Source organism: Saccoglossus kowalevskii, chromosome 20 (assembly GCF_978046115.1).
Source record: "Saccoglossus kowalevskii chromosome 20, keSacKowa6.1, whole genome shotgun sequence".
Classification (NCBI taxonomy): Eukaryota; Metazoa; Hemichordata; class Enteropneusta; family Harrimaniidae; genus Saccoglossus; species Saccoglossus kowalevskii.
This window is the reverse complement of record NC_140660.1, coordinates 12,790,891-12,810,274: the sequence shown is the minus strand read 5'-3', so window position 1 is coordinate 12,810,274 and position 19,384 is coordinate 12,790,891. Positions and strand designations below refer to the sequence as shown.

At 34.5% G+C, this 19,384-nt stretch overlaps 2 protein-coding genes across 2 annotated transcripts in view; one reads left to right on the top strand and one right to left on the bottom strand.

Annotated features, from left to right (window-relative positions):
• LOC102801117 (periodic tryptophan protein 2 homolog) overlaps positions 1-17,967 on the top strand; it is a 31,658-nt gene extending 13,691 nt beyond the window's left edge. Inside the window, exons 7-18 of the mRNA XM_085494668.1 lie at positions 6,927-7,102; positions 7,860-8,003; positions 8,357-8,564; positions 9,361-9,509; positions 10,271-10,418; positions 10,931-11,081; positions 11,193-11,373; positions 11,762-11,909; positions 12,722-12,893; positions 13,405-13,623; positions 14,509-14,734; positions 16,780-17,967. Of these exons, the coding sequence (XP_085350794.1) occupies positions 6,927-7,102; positions 7,860-8,003; positions 8,357-8,564; positions 9,361-9,509; positions 10,271-10,418; positions 10,931-11,081; positions 11,193-11,373; positions 11,762-11,909; positions 12,722-12,893; positions 13,405-13,623; positions 14,509-14,734; positions 16,780-16,960 (2,103 nt within the window). The 3' untranslated portion in view covers positions 16,961-17,967. The remainder of the gene's footprint in view (positions 1-6,926; positions 7,103-7,859; positions 8,004-8,356; positions 8,565-9,360; positions 9,510-10,270; positions 10,419-10,930; positions 11,082-11,192; positions 11,374-11,761; positions 11,910-12,721; positions 12,894-13,404; positions 13,624-14,508; positions 14,735-16,779) is intronic.
• LOC100374981 (E3 ubiquitin-protein ligase TRIM71-like) lies at positions 4,126-6,300 on the bottom strand. The gene has a single exon (XM_085494684.1). The coding sequence runs from the start codon at positions 6,298-6,300 to the stop codon at positions 4,126-4,128; it is 2,175 nt and encodes a 724-aa protein (XP_085350810.1).
• Positions 17,968-19,384: the final 1,417 nt, after the last annotated feature.

The window sequence follows — 19,384 nt, the reverse complement described above, 5'->3', positions numbered from 1 at the left end:
AAGCAGGGTGTAGGAAATTTTATTCGGAACAGTATTTTTTATAAACCATAAACAGATTTGAATATACATGACCTTATGAATGATACAATTGAAATTAATCAGAACAGTCAAAAACCATTTCGTGTGACAGTATACGAAATGTTGTGTGACACATGAACACAAATCAGCTTGATATTAAATCAGGTGACCCTTCGGCTGTTTCTAAAAAATAAAAATAAAATAATCAAAGTCACATCACGGATTAGGAAAACAAAATGAGTCACATTTGAATAATAATTTTTTAAATCATAATACGCTAATAGAGCAATTGAATAAAATAGTATATCTTGGTTTCCATGCTGAAAAAAACTATATTTTAAAATTCATATTAGCACTATAATTGAAAAAAAAATTATATAATATAAGTTTGGAAGTCAAAAATAATAGCTTCAATTTTGTTTCATGATCTGATACAAAATGGCCGAATGGTGGTCATTTTTATCCTTAAATCTGAATTACTTCATATAACACACAATATATACAGGTATACAATGCACATGATATACAACCAGTGAAAATAAATTCCATTACACCAAAAAATGTTTTCAGCAAAAATTAATTCCAGCTAAAATAAAGTATTTTACAGTAACACAATAGTCACTTTGCCAATCTCAGTTATATTTGCATAATACATTTATATGTCTCATGTATGACCCCAAAAAGGTCACACATCCTGGTACTTTTTGGAGATACAAATTAAATCAGAATTTCTCATTTATTTTGATCACAAAATCAGAATCAAAAAATAGTTTAACATGACAAGAAAAATAAAATATTGATATTTTTATTATAAATTCATTTTTTAATAAAATTGTTATAAATAATAAAACTGTGATTTTGCACATTTTTAAATGAAGCATGCAAAAACTAGAAAATATTTTTTTTTTAGAGAAGGGGCTAACAGAGTGACATGCTTGTATTGAAGTGCCTCAATGATACCATGGTACACATGTCTACACTGTTATCCCACTCACAATAGGTCATGACCTCTAAAGGTCACACATCCTGGTACTTTTATTAGTATGAAAATCAGAAATGAATTAATTTTTCAGCACAATTCTGGAAACGTAAATATTTGTTTTGACTATTAGAGTAAAATTTTTCTGTCAGATGCAAAAGCATACATTAAAACAAGTCATTGTCAATGACACGTCCCCGTTCCGTTCATATTTGAGTGACATATACATTCAAAGCAGATCATGACCGAAATGCACCTGCATATGTACAACACATTGTGCTAAATCTGAACAAAATCCATCCATGCATGACTGAGATCCGGTTCTGGAATTGTGAAAATATGTGATTTTGATGCATTTTCGGCCTTAAAATGGCCATCATTCCGCTATTGTTAAGCAGATCATGAAACAAATGCACATATCTATTTGTGACATGATGTACCATGTGTGTGTGAAGTTTGAACTTGATCAATCCAGACATGTCTTGGATACGGATCCAGAACTGAATTCTTTAACAAAATGGCCGCCAGTCGGCCATTTCGAATTTGATCCGAAAAAAAAAAAAGACGTGCATCAAGGTCCTATTATGTTTAATGTATGTACCAAATTTGAACAAAATCCATCCATGCATAACTGAGATACGGGTCCGGAATGGTGAAAATGTGCGATTTCAATGCATTTTCGGCCTTAAAGCGGCCCCCATTTGGCTATCGTTAATGAGATCATGAAACAAATGCACATACATATTTGTGACATGATGTACCTTGTGTGTGTGAAGTTTGAACTTGATCAATCCAGACATGTCTCGGATACGGATCCAGAACTGAATTCTTTAAAACAAAATGGCCGCCAGTCGGCTATTTCGAACTTGATCCGAAAAAAAAATGACGTGCAACAAGGTCCTATTATGTTTAATGTATGTACCAAATTTGAATGAAATCCGTCCATGCATAACTGAGATCCGGGTCCGGAATGGTGAAAATGTGCGATTTCAATGCATTTTCGGCCTTAAAGCGACCGCCATTTGGCTATCGTTAATGAGATCATGAAACAAATGCACATACATATTTGTGACATGATGTACCTTGTGTGTGTGAAGTTTGAACTCGATCAATCCAAGCATGTCTCAGATACGGATCCAGAACTGAATTCTTTAAAACAAAATGGCCGCCAGTCGGCCATTTCGAACCAGATCCAAAAAAAAAAATGACGTGCATCAAGGTCCTATTATGTTTAATGTATGTACCAAATTTGAACAAAATCCGTCCATGCATAACTGAGATCCGGGTCCGGAATGGTGAAAATGTGCGATTTTGATGCATTTTCGGCCTTAAAATGGCCGCTATTCGGCTATCGTTAATGAGATCATGAAACAAATGCACATACATATTTGTGACATGATGTACCTTGTGTGTGTGAAGTTTGAACTTGATCAATCCAGACATGTCTCGGATACGGATCCAGAACTGAATTCTTTAAAACAAAATGGCCGCCAGTCGGCCATTTCGAACCCGATCCAAAAAAAAAAATGACGTGCATCAAGGTCCTATTATGTTTAATGTATGTACCAAATTTGAACAAAATCCGTCCATGCATAACTGAGATCCGGGTCCGGAATGGTGAAAATGTGCGATTTTGATGCATTTTCAGCCTTAAAATGGCCGCTATTCGGCTATCGTTAATCGGATCATGAAAAAAATGCATGTGCATATGTCCCATATAAGGTGTGATGTATGAGTGAAGTTTGAACTTAATCGGTCCATGCATGTTCAAGATACAGGTGATCACGGACGCACGGACGCACGGACGCACACAGGGCAAAACATAAGTCCCCGTTTTCGGACTGCGTCCGAACGGGGACTAATAACCCAATTGTGTACATTTATGTTTGTATAAATGTAGTCATTCCCACAAAAGTACCAGGATGTGTGACCTTTAAGGGTCATAAAAGTGACCTAATGCATGCACAAATATTAAAAGAGAGACAAAAGTAACAATAATGGTATTGACAAAGTGAGATTAGAATGTTCCATTTTATATACTTAACTATAATCTATGACATTCACTACGGCAAGGTGGCCTATCAAACAAATAATTATAGTAACCCCCCCCCCCCATATTTGGTAATCAATAGTCTATATTTTCCACACTGGATAAATAGATCAATCTGTTTGGCTGAGATTACTCTATTCTAACTGTGGTGGCGCTACCAACATTTGTCAGTTGTTATTCAATACCTCAAAGTAATTTACTGGATCATTTTTACCTTGAAAATTATACATGTACTGGTGGAAATAGATTCCAATTTGCCCTTACTTTAAAAATTATACATGTACTGGTGGCAATAGATTCCAATTTGGCCTTACTTTAAAAATTATACATGTACTGGTGGCAATAGATTCCAATTTGACCTTACTTTAAAAATTATACATGTACTGGTGGAAATAGATTCCAATTTGCCCTTACTTTAAAAATTATACATGTACTGGTGGCAATAGATTCCAATTTGCCCTTACTTTAAAAATTATACATGTACTGGTGGCAATAGATTCCAATTTGCCCTTACTTTAAAAATTATACATGTACTGGTGGAAATAGATTCCAATTTGCCCTCACTTTAAAAATTATACATGTACTGGTGGCAATAGATTCCAATTTGCCCTTACTTTAAAAATTATACATGTACTGGTGGAAATAGATTCCAATTTGCCTTTACTTTAAAAATTATACATGTACTGGTGGCAATAGATTCCAATTTGCCCTTACTTTAAAAATTATACATGTACTGGTGGAAATAGATTCCAATTTGCCTTTACTTTAAAAATTATACATGTACTGGTGGAAATAGATTCCAATTTGCCTTTACTTTAAAAATTATACATGTACTGGTGGCAATAGATTCCAATTTGCCCTTACTTTAAAAATTATACATGTACTGGTGGAAAGAGATTCCAATTTGCCCTTACTTTAAAAATTATACATGTACTGGTGGAAATAGATTCCAATTTGCCCTTACTTTAAAAATTATACATGTACTGGTGGAAATAGATTCCAATTTGCCCTTACTTTAAAAATTATACATGTACTGGTGGCAATAGATTCCAATTTGCCCTTACTTTAAAAATTAGCTTCACTCTACAAATACTTTGATGCATTTATTGTTGTAATCCACTACAGCTATTCTACCATCATTACACACTGCTACACCACGGGGCCGACTCAGTCCATCCTTGTCACTATCAATCCTGCAAATAAACTGACCATTGCTGTCATGCTTAGTGACTTTATGTTCACTGCTTACATATACATAATCATTCTTATCTACAGCCACCCCCTTGGGATAACTCATTCTACTGACACCAGTGGAAGAGAATTCAAACATAAACTGGTCATCAGAATTGAATACCTGAATACGGTTGTTGAAAAAATCTGGCACATACACCATCCCTTTACTGTTAATAGCTGAAAAGTACGGTATATTGAACTCTCCCTGCTTATTTCCACTTTTCCCAAATGACTTAATATACACACCACCCAGGGTATACTTTCTAATACAATGCTTACTAAACTCACTCACGTACACATTCTTAGTAACAGGATTAATTGCAATTCCACATGGATTGTCAATTTCAGAGCTTCCAAATTTTCTAATCAACTTTCTGTATTCATCACTCACAACTACTTGTTTGTTACTTGTATCTGTCATAAAGTATTCATTATCGTCTGATATTGCTACATCCCATGGTCTGAATGGCTTTGCAAACTGACCAGTGAATGTAAATGATTGTTTGTAAATTCTGTCTTTGTCATGGATGGTCACTCTGTTGTTACCGGTATCAGCTGTGACAAAGTCACCATGTTTATTTATGGTTATTCCCTCAGGATAGCAGAGCTGCACTTCACTTCCTGCATTTCCCACTGTCTGTACCAATCCTCTGATAACAGGAATATGGAATGGTGATCCTGGTATATGTTGGTTACCAATCGTCATGGCAACTTGCTGTTTTCCTTCCATCTTTCCTGCTATTATGACATGATAAGTTCCATTGTTATTATCTTTAACATCAATGTTCTCCCATGATGCATCAGCGGTCTTTGTTTTCACTTGGATATTCTGACGGCGAATGATTTGTTTTCCTCTGGAATCTCTTGTTGTGATGAGCAGTTTGACAGATTCACCTTTCATGAGTTGTTTTGGAATGTTTTCAACTGTACATTTGGATGGACATGCATCAGATTGAATCACCCCGACCAAAGTAGCAGGGTCACTTCTGGCCTCGAATTCAGTGATATCATGACTGATATCAGGTATTGATCCCATAGCAACCATCTCTTTTATGCGCTTTGTTGTTTCTGGCTTGGTCGATAGTAGGTGTACAGCATTCCCATGATGGACCAGTGTTTGTAGATAATGATGTGTGCTGACTATGTTGCCATGGTGAAATTCTCTCTCATCAATGTTCATTGCTGCATCTTTCAGTTCGATCCTAGCACTTTCATCCAAGGCATCTATCAGCATCTTCTCTTCTCTCTTTGCTCTCTCTATCACTTCCTTTGCCCTTCTCTTAACTTTCTCTTTTTCTACATCATACTGGTTTTTGATTTCTTCTCCTGTAGATTCAGCTGTTGCTTTTTCTTCCTCCACTTGCTTCTCTTTCACTTTTAACTGTCCTAACATTTCCTTCAGTTGTGTTTTATACTCATCTGCTACCTCCTGTAAGTTGCTATGGATGTGTTCAGGAACTCTGTGTTCAACTATAGTACACTTGTAACAGACAGGTACCTGGCATGTGTCACAGTAGAATTCTAAGTGGCTGTCTTTATGGACACTGCAGAAAGCATTGGACTGTACCTTTAGATGACCCCTAAATCGTATCTCCCTGTACTTGTCAATTGTAAGCACTTCATGACAGCGGAGTGCTGGAATGCGTTCATGGATAGTAACACACACATCACAGCAAAACTGAGGACAATCTACACACCTGTGAGTTGCTGTCTTCTCTTGACATGTTTCACACACTGGTGGATGGTCAGTACTCAGCTGCCTCTGTCTCTGGAATGAGTCACGTAGGTTTGTTAAAACAAAATTAGACCGCAGTTCCTCGATGGGTGTGTCACATTGAATTCTACATGTTGCACACTTTAAAACACCCCCAGATTTATCCTTAAAAGTTACCAAACATTGCTGACAGAATGTATGAAGACATGGTAGAACTTTAGGATTCTTGTAGATCTCCAAACAGATGGAACAGCTGAGAAAATCCTCAGTAACTTCGTCTAGGAGAGACTTGTTGGATGCAGCCATTGTCGTATCATCAGTTGTATTGCTTGTACTCCCTAGCATAGATCAAATTTGCAATATGTATTTCCCTCATTTTTGCTATTTATAATGGGTGAATGACAAGTTGGGTTTAATGTGTTTTAAATCATTGTCGGCCTAAGGGGTCTCTATACTAAATTTTTGAATTCATGCCAAAGGTACATTGTATCTTCATAGTCTTTTGATCTGTTATCTCGTTCCACCCACCTGTTGATACAGCTGACATAACTTTTGACACACAAATGTTCTGAAAATTTGCTAAAATTTGAAAAAATAAAAAACAAATATTTTCATATTTATGAATCTCATTTCAGTGTAGTGCTAATTAATTTTAAATCTGAATGAAATATGATTGGGTATTCAGATACTGACAGACCAATGGTTGCTTTATAATATTTGTTGGAGTTTGTTTCTGAAATAAATTATAAATTAACAAATAATTGGCTGGCTGGAACTATATGTCTTGTATCAAAAAACACAACATTCCGTTGTAATGGCCTGAGGGCGCTATATCCGAGTTGAAAACTGTATTAACAAACCATTGGTCTTGAAAAAAATCAAAAAAATCTGAGAAACATTACATAGTGTAATCACCTTGACTGCAGTAAAAGGTGTATTCTGTGAGCAGAGACGGGTCACTGAATATCTGGGAATGCAGCGTGGATTTAGATGATTTGGAGGTTAGAGAAGAGAAACAACAAACCAAACAAACTCAGGAGGAGGATGCAAGCAATGATAAAGAAGATGAAAATAAGAAAGAGATGGTTAGATATAAAAGAATCGCAAAGTAAGTTAATTTCTAAATTTCACTGTAACTTCCTGAAAAAGACCAATTATTTGACAAAATTGAAACAAAAATTTTAAAATGGACGGGTTCATCAATATTTAGCAATGGCCGCAGCATGATAAAAGTGAATTTGGAAACTTCATTAGAGATGATCTCTAGTCATATTTTAATAATTCAGTATAGAAAACTGTATTTGCCTTATCTGCAGTACACGTACTTACATAAATAGTGTACATATAGTCAAAATAAGTCATATTTTAATGATTCAGTAAACAATACTGTATTTGCTCTATTAGTAGTGCTTACCTAAATGGTGTACATATAGTCAAAATAAGTCATATTTTAATGATTCAGTAAACAATACTGTATTTGCTCTATTAGTAGTGCTTACCTAAATGGTGTACATATAGTCAAAACAAGTCATATTATAATTATTCAGTAAACAAATATACTGTATTTGCTCTATTAGTAGTGCTTACCTAAATGGTGTACATATAGTCAAAACAAGTCATATTTTAATGATTCAGTAAACAATACTGTATTTGCTCTATTAGTAGTGCTTACATAATGGTGTACATATAGTCAAAACAAGTCATATTTTAATTATTCAGTAAACAATACTGTATTTGCTCTATTAGTAGTGCTTACCTAAATGGTGTACATATAGTCAAAATAAGTCATATTTTAATGATTCAGTAAACAAATTATGACTGAAATCTAATCAAAACAGTAATATTTCTGTATTCATTTATTTTAGACATTATTTCAACCAAGAGGGAGATTTCAATAATTTAACGGCGGTTGACTTTCACAAATCCAGTCATATCTTGGTCACTGGATTTCAGTCTGGTGCTTTTTATTTACATGAGTTGCCAGAATTCAACAATATACACTCATTGAGGTAAGATATTTCCTGAATTTTGGTATTCGGAAAAAAAACATGGCTACTCCGGTGAATCCGTTTAAGCATTTGTGTGATTTTCAAGTTAATACAAATATGTAAGATATTTCCTGAATTTGTGTTTTTGAAAAAAAAACAATTGCTACTTGAGAGGTACAAGTTCAGCTTTTTTGTTATTTACGAATTTTGCTCAAGTTCAGGTGAATATGTTAACATCATATCAAGAGTATTTCACCATGTGTCATGTGACCATACATCAACCAATCATCACACTTGCTTCCTAGCAACATATTTGTCTTCAGATCAACATCACTGAATATTGCCCTCCATTTTTTTTTTGTACTCATGAACAGCATTTCCGACCAAAGTATTGCAGCTGTAACCTTTAACCTTACTGGTGATTGGATAGCACTAGGATGCTCCGGACTTGGTCAGCTGCTGGTCTGGGAATGGCAGAGTGAGTCTTATGTATTAAAGCAACAAGGTCACTTCAATAATATGACATGTTTGGATTATTCTCCAGATGGTCAATATATTGTGACTGGTGGTGATGATAGTAAGGTAAGATTTTGATGTAAAGTATGCCCTCTATGGCATATTGTGTAAAACTCCAACAAAGTGGAGGTAAACAAAACACACAGACATGTAATCGCTAGTCTTTACTAGACTCGTCACATCCGACAATGTACAACACACACTTACATAAGGTAAGGTTCATGCTAGGTTCGGCCACGTATTTGCAGTCGGTCCGGCGAACCATTTATTTAACAAAACATACTAATAAAGCCGACTAAAAACGGCTGCCATTACATTGCATGTAGTGTTCAAATTGAAATAAATTAAATGAGAGAAAAAATAACTTACATGAACTGCAAAAAAGATCGACTATTGATGCTCGAAATCAACATTACTCGGTTAAAGAAACATTTAAAATAACTGACAAAAAACATCGACAAAATAGTAACCCCCGTTACTGGCACGCCAACCGCCCAGGAAAAACCAGGAATAACAAACCCTTTGAGGAAAAAATACCTGGAAACCTGTACCCGTCGCACTGTCGATGGTGTCCAGGGGAAGGTGGTGGGTGTCGCCCTGTATTATACAACAAACTTACAAAACAACAAGTTGAAAACTGCACTGTAGCGAGACTGGCTTAGATTGACATTCAACCTTCTGTCCTCCACTTAAATACCCCTTGTCACATGACCCCACATACCATACCCGTCTGCTTGCCATCTCGAACAGACAATAGTTACCCGCTATACTGCGAAACGCGGTTAACAATATTTAGTCCCTATCCGAAAACGGGGACTTATGGATTGACCTCTGTGTGACCGTGTGTGCATTTTGTTTTCAGGTCAAGGTATGGAACACCAACAATGGATTCTGTTTTGTGACATTTTCTGAACACACTGCTGGCATAACTGGAATACAGTTTAATTCTAATGGTCATGTGATCGTATCGGCCTCGTTAGACGGGACTGTCAGAGCATTTGACCTACACAGGTAATTGACATTATATTATTATGTTACTCTGTAGCCATAGTAACTTTCACTTGAGATACTAGTGATAATTTCAATTTTAACTCATTATAAAAATCAAACAGACCTTCATTTTACTAATTTAGGTATTTCATTAAATTTTGATTAATACAGAATAACATATTTGCTGTATTAAATTAATTAGTGCATCTCCAATAGAATCACATGTAAACCAAAAATCACATTTACTATATACTGGATCATCAAAATTAGACTTATTGTAACCATAGAAACACCTCTGGAATTTACATAAATTCATACAAGAATTGTTGCTGCTAAGAATATTCATGATTTTGATGTCATTTACTGACTTCAAATTTGTGGAAATTTATCTTTTGCAAATAGATGATTTCCTGTTTGATAAGAGATCTTGTGTAATCCAAAAAAATGTGGTTTGAATGTCTCCCACAAAAATCTAATTGTTCAATTTCAAAATTCCTATTTTTCTGAGAGGAATGTCATTGAGATTTATTTTCTTCATCAAAATTGACCATCATTAAATACGTATACATATTAGCATATTAGTACGCGTGGAAATACCCACAACAATTTTTTTTCGTTTGTTGAATCACTCATGATGTTTTTGTTCAATTTCACACATAACGCTAAATCTCGCAAGAGGTTTATAGTACTTATCATGAAACATTAACAAAACTTTAAGTACATGTGTGTATTTTAGATTAAAAAGTACAAGCTATGGAAATGAACAAATTCATCTTTTTTAGGTATCGTAACTTTCGTACATTCACGTCACCTCGTCCAGCACAGTTTCAGTGTTTAGCGTTAGATAGTAGCAGTGAGTTCGTCTGCGCCGGATCTATGGACACGTTTGAAATATTTGTATGGTCAATGCAAACTGGTAGATTACTGGAGGTAAGAATTAACACACTGTTACTCTCACATGTCATGTGTGCTTTCAAATTAGCTGCAATATTCAAATCAGATATGGAGAGGCACCTTTGAAAAACACTGCGATAAAATTCCTGGATACACGGATTCAAAAAAGATTAATTTTTTATTGGTGTCAGGTGACAGTTCTGGACAATGAATGTCACTGTTGTCTCTTATTTTTATGTGCAAATTACAAATGCCAGTGCTGACAACAAAACAACAAAATTTACAACAAAAACCATATTCCATGTTCGGGACTGCGTGACTTTCTTCCTAACATAATTGCATTATGGAAATTTAATGAACCAAGACCGTTCGAACACAGGCAAAGTTGTATTCGTTAGTGACTGAATCTCGGCCAGTGGATTTGGTCTCTCCATTGAGTTCCAGAGTAGGTACTTTGGGTGGATCTCTGTCTGATTGTTCAGTTCGTGAAAATATCTAAATATATTTTTGTCATTTTTGGTAAAAAAAATGTTATTTACTTATTGCAGGTATTGGCTGGACATCAAGGACCTGTTGTGTCAGTCAGATTCAGTCCTACAGAAGCCATATTGGCTAGTGCATCATGGGATAAAAGTATGAAATTATGGGATGTTTTTGAACATAAAGGAGTCAGAGAATCTTTCCTGCTCAATTCAGTTGGTGAGTAAAGTCATTACAAACATCTATATATGATACTAACTTTAGGATCAAATTTATCAATTTCAAACACAATCTTGTTTCCAAACCAAATTTAAATATTTTCTACTCTAGCACTGTGTGTTGCATACCGTCCAGATGGTAGAGAGGTTGCCGTAGCAACACTGAACTGCCAGATAACATTTTTTGATGTAGGAACAGGTACACAGACCGGTAGCATCGAAGGACGGCACGACTTGGGTTCTGGACGTAGAGACACTGATTTAATTACTGCTAAGACTGCATCAAAGTCGAAGTAAGAATTTCTCCTTATTCTCGCAACATTGAATTGTATAAAATTGATTTTGAATGGCTAAGTTTGGATTTAAAATGGCTAACTGGCGGCCATTTCTTTGAATGAACAATGTTCCAGAGTAATATCTCTGAGATACCTTGACCACTCATGTTCTGATTCTGATTCTGATTCAAGATGGCGGACTCATTCCTGTTTTGTTATCCATTAAGGTATAGATGCAGGTTTGTTGGCACTCAAAGTGAATTTTTTTTGCTTTTTCCTAACCCACACAGTCTTCGCTAGATAGTGTTAAAATTTCAGAGCATTGTCAATAGTGGAATATACGATTTTAAAATATCAGACAAACTTGTAACACACCTTGAATACCCAATGATATTTTCTCTTCCAGGGCTTTCACAACAATGTGTTATTCTGCAGATGGACAATGTATTCTAGCTTCCGGCAAATCTAAACACATCTGTATTTACAACATAAAAGAACAAATTTTGTTGAAAAAATTTGAAATTTCACATAATTTATCTCTTGATGCCATGGAGGTGAGTACAGTTTGTATTTGGTGAAAAACAATCTTTTTTTATGCAAAGATACAAGAATAATTTGTTAACCTTTTGGAGATTATTCTGTTTCCCGCCAAAATTTTAGTGCAACAAGTAAATTTATTTACTTATAATTTAGTTGTTATTTTTATGGACATAATTTTGATCACAATTTTTAAAAATTATGTAAAAGATTATATTTGGAGGTTTTTTTTTTGTGAAAAATTGTCTTTAATGTTCAAATGGTTGTATGTACATTGATGAGAAATTCGAGGATTTCTAAGCTGCAGGGATCGATTTTTTAAAACGTCTAAATCTTTCCTTTTCCTTTTCACCAATGGCGCCATTTTATTGTTTCAATTGTGAGCTGTGTTGGGTCGTTGTTTACAAGTTTCATGCAGCAATAATGGTGAAATTGGTTACCAAACACAATGAGTCAGCTGTGCGAGAGATCAATAAAGACATTAGGCACAAATGTTGTTGGACAGAACTTGACAAGGAAGTGACTTTGACCTTGCAAATCGGGAAGAAAGATGAAGTGGTTACTGAAAAATTGATTGACTTCATCGGCAAGTCTGAGGTCCCAGGAAAGGCGCAGTGTCTGTATTGTAACGATTTGATCAACTACGGTTCTCGGACCCTGGCTACTTTACTTTCAGTTGAAAATTAAAATTCTCATTTTCAGCCCTGTATGTAGCTAGAGTTATATACTGATTCATCACTGTTAGTGTAGTTGTATCGGATTCATGATCAGTAAATCTGATTTCAAATTTTTTCTATGATTTTATTTTTTTTGTTTTATTTCTCGATAGGAATTTCTAGATCGGCGTAAAATGACAGAATTTGGCAGTGTCGCTCTGATTGATGATGTCGATGATGATGAACAAACTGTTTTGACGTTGCCAGGTGTCAAAAAAGGAGATCTGAGCTCCAGGTCATTCAAACCGGAAATCAACGTAACATGCGTCAGATTTTCACCAACAGGTGGGTGTCTCAGACAAAATGGCCGCCAGGATCTTGTTGAGAATGAACTACTCATGAATTTGTTTTTGCCCCTCAAATAGTGCTGCATTCTCCCCCGCCATTGTGTGCACTGCTCCAAATACCATGGTTACATAGGTCAGGGGAACAGTGCACTGTGACGATGGGAAGAATGGAGTACTATTTGAGGGGAAAAAAATCAACTCTGGTACTCTCAATGGAGACTTGTCAGCCATTTATTCAAAATAAAATTAATATGGTAATAAAATTATAATAAATTCCCAAAATATGAAAATGTTTTCAAAAAAAAGCTAAATTCAAATTTTAACTACTGTGTACATTTAGATATAGTCTTGATTGTATAGGCATAAAAAATGCAATTACAAAAAAAATAAATAAATAACTTATTTGAAAATAAAAAAATGATTGTAGTTGTTCCATTTTATGAACAGTATATATTTAGGGATTGCATAGTTGAGTAAATAATTTGCAAACACACATTTTTCTTCTGTAGGTCGTTCCTGGTCAGCAACGACAACTGAAGGCCTTCTTGTGTACTCTCTTGACCATTCCATGACCTTTGACCCATATGACCTCACAGTTGATGTGACCCCTGACACCATCCGTAGTAATTTATTCACAAAGGACCACTCCAATGCTCTGATGCTGAGTTTTAAACTGAATGAGAAAAATCTGATTGAGGAAGTGGTTGAAAGCATCCCACCCAGTGAAGGTGAGAGTTCATGACCTTATGACCTTAAGGTCGCACATCCTGGTATGTTAAGAATATGTTACTTAGCAACCAGGTAATTGATAAAAATAAAGCAGCTTAATCCTGTTATTGGGGACATCAGAAAAGAATCAAAATTTTGAAAGAATGGTGCAGAAAAAGTTTTAAAAAAATTTCAATTATGTTAATTTTACTGCAGGAAATTCTTCTGATTGGGAGATATTTGAAAAATAATTATTCGCATTTGTTTAGATATAAAAAATTCATTGAAGATTTTGGCATTAATAAAGTAATGTAAAATACTACCGTAAAATCTGTATTAGAAGCCGCATCCCTAATAGAAGTCGCACCCATTCTTTTTAAACAATTGGGAACCAAAAAATCATCATTTCTCATATGTGTAGATGCTCTAATAGAAGCCGCACCCCCTCTATTGGATTGTACCATTTTAATAGAAGCCGCGGTTTCTAATACAGATTTTACAGTAGTAGATATCAATTGGGAAAATGTCTCTTGATTTAGACTAGAGGTTATTCACTGCAAAGATCTCTTGTTATGCATGGAATTGAACATAACAAACGAACATAGCATCACAGAGGCATCAAAACATTGCATGGGATTCAACTTAATAATGTCCTATACATATTTGTTGATGGTCAGTTTTGATGAACTAAGGGTATCTCTAAGCAATATTCCTCTCTGAACGATCTTCATTTCGACTTTGTTCTAAAAAAAGAAATTCAAGCTCAAAATCAAATCATTGGATTTTTGCTGCACATATTTGGTCCATGCTTTTCAAACAATACAAAAGATCGTACAGTGAACGGAAATTTGACTATTTCTGTTTCTAGTTGTAGAATTAAATAATTTTACTTTTTTGTTTGGCAGTTGAGCTGATTTGTCAAAATCTACCCGAGGTCTACGTCGACAAAATGCTGACTTTTGTTGCAACTCAGCTGGAGTGTTCACGTCATTTAGAGTACTATCTTGACTGGTGCGTCAAATTATTAACGCTGCACGGATCGCAGCTGAAAGCACGTGCTGGATCGGTCATGAGTATAATCACGAGTGTACAGAAAAGCGTTTCAACTAAATACGATGATTTAGCAAAATTGTAAGTTGATTACATATATCTGTCAATTTGGTTACTGTAAAATACTTTATTTTAGCTGGAATTAATTTTCACTGAAAAGGCTTTTTGGGTGTTTTGTATGGAATTTAATTTCACTGATTTTTGATGAGTTGAATGTGAAAAATAGGAAAAAAGTAATATTCGCTAGATTTTTTTTCACTGAATAATCCCTACAGCGAAAATAGCGAAAATTAATTCCAAGCGAAAATAAAGTATTGAGCAAGTTTCAACTGATTACCGTTAAAGTCCTAATATAAACCGCATACGTAATAGTAACCGCACCCCCAATTCCGGCTTCGGGGTTAAAGAGTTCTTAACAAAAATTGAAAACTTGAAAAGTATCTATTACTAACCGCACCCCCAATTCAACAAGACCGTGACTGACTTCATTGTTTCAACCAGCTGTTCCAAAACGGCATTGTTCCTAATCCTATTCATTTGTTTCGACAACATGCCTAAAAATATTCACACTTATTTATTGTTCAGCGGTGATAAGATGTCAGACAGGCAATGAAACTGCTTTTGTTCTGGCGGCGACCTCTGTCAATACTCTTTCTGAATACGTCTGTGTTTCGTAAGTTTTAGACAATGAGCTTTTATCACCGTAAAAGTGTTAAACTGAGCATTGAAGAATAATTTATCTTTCGAAAACAAATAATTTCTTGATTTAAAAAAAAAAATCATGGAAATCAAAGGCAAAAGATCGCACTACATTATCGGTAAATCTCTTCCGTGTTGCGTTCACCATGAGGTCGCTGAACTGTCATTAACATATTTAAATGAGCTATGTAATTTAGACACGTGAGCACCATCCAGCATTTTGATTGGTTAATTAGCGACTTGACCTATCCGGTCAATAATACGTCACGTGAGCATTCAAAAGCATGGCGGATATCGTATCGGCTGTTTACATGTGACTGAAATCATTCGCTTACGGGGAAACTAAGTTGAATTTTACTTGCATTTTATAACAATTCAACGAATTTATTTTTCGTGCGTTATTGTAATCACTACTAAATAATAATCACCAATATCAACACTTCGAAAACAAGTAAGTTATTCACTTGTGACCAGCAGCATGGCCGGATCATGGAGGTAGAAAATTTCTACCTCCATGGCCGGATCGAGCTACCGTTATGTGATCATTTGCTACTAAGCAGTGCATTCGTGTTTTTATTTGAAACTTCTGTTAGAATATTCTTTTCGTTACCAAGAAAATTAAAAAAATAAATGCATATTACATTAAAAATACTGAGTATTTTTTGTATCATGTAGATTTTTTTTTTGATTGACTGTAATTTTTCAACATTTCGTAACGCCTATTTTAGAACCAAAATAAGGCCTTTCACTCTTCCCCGACGCCTATTCAAGAGATTGTACGGTGTATTGTTTGTTTTGTGCATGTGTTGTGGACAAAAAATGACCACGCCCATTTAGTGATTGCAGTATGTACGTAATAGAAACCGCACCCCGAACTTGAGCTTTTGATCCCAATTTTTAAATTGATACATTGTAATATAAACCGCGGTTTATAATAGGACTTTAACGGTACTGCAATTTGTGGCGTGTTTGAAAGATCCTGAATCACTCTCTGTCACACGTGTCATTTTATACTCAAATCTGTGCGATTGCAATATTTCAGTTACAATATCTTTTACATCACAAAAGATTAATATAAAAACATGATATAAAGTAAAAATTTGGCAAATATTATAAATTGCCATGGAAACCAAACAGAGAGAAGTTGGTCTGTTCAATGTTCAATGGAATTTAGGTGCTGTATTAGTGCTTTCCCCTTTCCTTTGTAACCATGGTAATTGGAACCATGAGTACAATAGAGAGAAAGAATAGAACACTATTTAAAAGACAAAAATAAGTCGCGTGACTCGCTCATGTCAATGACAATTTTCGTCTAAAGTATATTTTCTATACAGGGCAGTATAGTTTCAGGGTTACCCACAATGCAGTATATTTACAACAAAAAGGAAGTGGCATCATTATACATTTTTGTGTTATTTGTTTTCTAGATGTGACAGTAATAAGTACACAATGCAGTATATTTCATCCATTGGGAAATTACAATCCGCAAAGAGAAAAGTTGACGAAGTAGACGACAAGGACGATACAGATGACGACGATGTCGCAGTGGAGATGGTAGAAGAAGATGAAAGTGAAATAGATTCTGTTATCAGTAGTAGTCAAAATTGAGAAAAAAACCTTTAAATTAAATAATGAATTACAATAATAGTATAATTCACCATTGATATAATTAATAATTCATAAAGACGACTGATTTGGTCAATTAAAAGTAAATAAAAAAAATAGCAACATATGTATTAATAACTGTTTTGCTATTGAAATAATTTTAAAATAATTTTGGTATTTAGTAAACATCGCAAATACCAAACTTGTATTTATGCTTGCCACTGGAAGAGAACATTGCATTGTGGGAAAAAAATCAACACAAATCACACACATACGTTGCGTGAAGACCATTGACAAAAGAGTTATAAAGACAACAATCATGTGACCAAATTTTATAATATTATTTTGAACATACACGGTTACGTTGACCATGATCCTTATACAAGTACCCAATAATATGAAGTTATTACGAGAATACTTAAAAGTATGCACGATGACTGTACAGCTGGAGTATCAACAGATGTGCAATGGAGGTCAATGCGCGGCGTACTGTCTGAGTGCATACTTTGAGGTATTCTCATAATAACCTTATTATTATACATCTTTTCCTTTCAAGGATACATCATGGGAATGCCGAAATCCAAAAAAGTTTAGAACAGAATCAGCGAATTTCTATGTGTGGAGTCCGGTCAAACTCCGAAGGCAGCCATGTTTGTTTTATTATTAGAAGACGTTTACGAGCGTAATCATTCCATATTTGGATTTCGCATCTCCTAATATGGTAGGATGAAAATACCCCATAAAATGCCGCAAAATTACGACACGCTGTTTCTCATGGCGTCACGGTGACAGATGTATAATAATAACTCACAATAATATTTTTTTTAAATTGTTCGAACTACTTAGCAATCACTGTTTGCCAATTTTCTATTGATTTTTTAACTGGAGATTTAATTTAATTGTACGCATATTTTGTTTCTGTGCATGTGAATGACATGTATGTTCTTTATCACTTTTGTTTTCATTCGTTGAATTTATTGCTGTATAAAATGTGTATTTTTAGCAAGTCAGCAATTAAGTTATTTTAGTTGCATGTAATCTGTATGTGTGTATTCCTCTCACATAAAATTATGTGAAATATTTTCACATTTTGTAAAATTTTGAGTAAATTTCATTATCTTTTTGAACCATACCGTTTCTGATGGTTAAATCAAAATGTAGCTGTTGTCTTACTTGGAAAAGACAATTTTGAGTAAAATTTGTGTCACTTCTACCAACATTGCTCTCAAAACTGTATTTTTTTTTAGTTTATTTCCAAAATCTGTACTATGTTTACAGATAGCTTCCTTAAAAATGTTGACACATACCCTGTTGATTCATTCCAAAATTTCAAATACATGTACTTTTTTTCCTATATTTCGCATTAAACTCATCAAAAATCAGTGAAAATAAATTCCATACTAAACGACCAAAATACCTTTTCAGCGAAAATTAATTCCAGCGAAAATAAAGTATTCCACAGTACTGGTTTAAAAAACAAAAACAACTTAATTTTTGCTTTCAAAATTGTTTATTTCTTTCAAAATATTTGACATTTATTTACAGTTTACCCACAAAGAGACTGAAAAATCGGTTTGATTTGACTACAATTAGCATATGATATAATCCAGCATTCTGATTGGCTCAGATATGGTCACATGTTTGGCAAGAGCCACAACTCTGCTGTTAATCTGTAAAGTATTTGTGATGCAACATTCAATATGAATAAATTACCATATGAATTAATCCAGCATTCTGATTGGCTCAGATGTGGTCACATGTTTGGCAAAAAACACAAGTCTGCCTTTAATCTGCAATGTATTTGTGAAGAAACATTCAGTATGAATAAATTAGCAAATGATTATATAGAGAATTCTGATTGGGTCAGATGTGATCATATTCAATGTAATCTAGTGCATTTGTAACGATTTCATAATGTTCATTAGCATATCTAGGTATTTAAAATAGATATTTCCAAACATGACATTCACATTTGTTCACTACATGCGTTTATGAAACGAGTGAAATTCTGTATGTACTGTAAAATCTGTATTGGATGCCGCAGCTTCTAGTAAAATGGTACAATGCAACAGAGGATGCAGCTTCTATTAGAGCATCTACACATATGAGAAATGGTTAATTTTTGGTTCTCAATTGTTCAAAAAAAATGGGTGCGACTTCTAATACAGATTTTACGTTAATCATTACACATCACTATAATACAAAACATTTTTGGATCTCGTGGCCATTTAAGTATGTCTGGTAATATATTCAAAGTGACTAGGTCATTTATCAACGACGACGACACACATACAGACAGACACACACACACACACACACAGTGGTATATATCACAAATAATTTGTTTTGTGTTGATTCACTTAAAATATAAATGAAAATTATACAATTTGGAACAGTGAGTAAAAGTTGTACAAAACTTACTGAAAT

What these genes read in the sequence shown, in the direction of transcription:
- LOC100374981 (XM_085494684.1), bottom strand. Translation starts at nt 6,300, where the DNA reads ATGGCTGCATCCAACAAGTCTCTCCTAGACGAAGTTACTGAGGATTTT.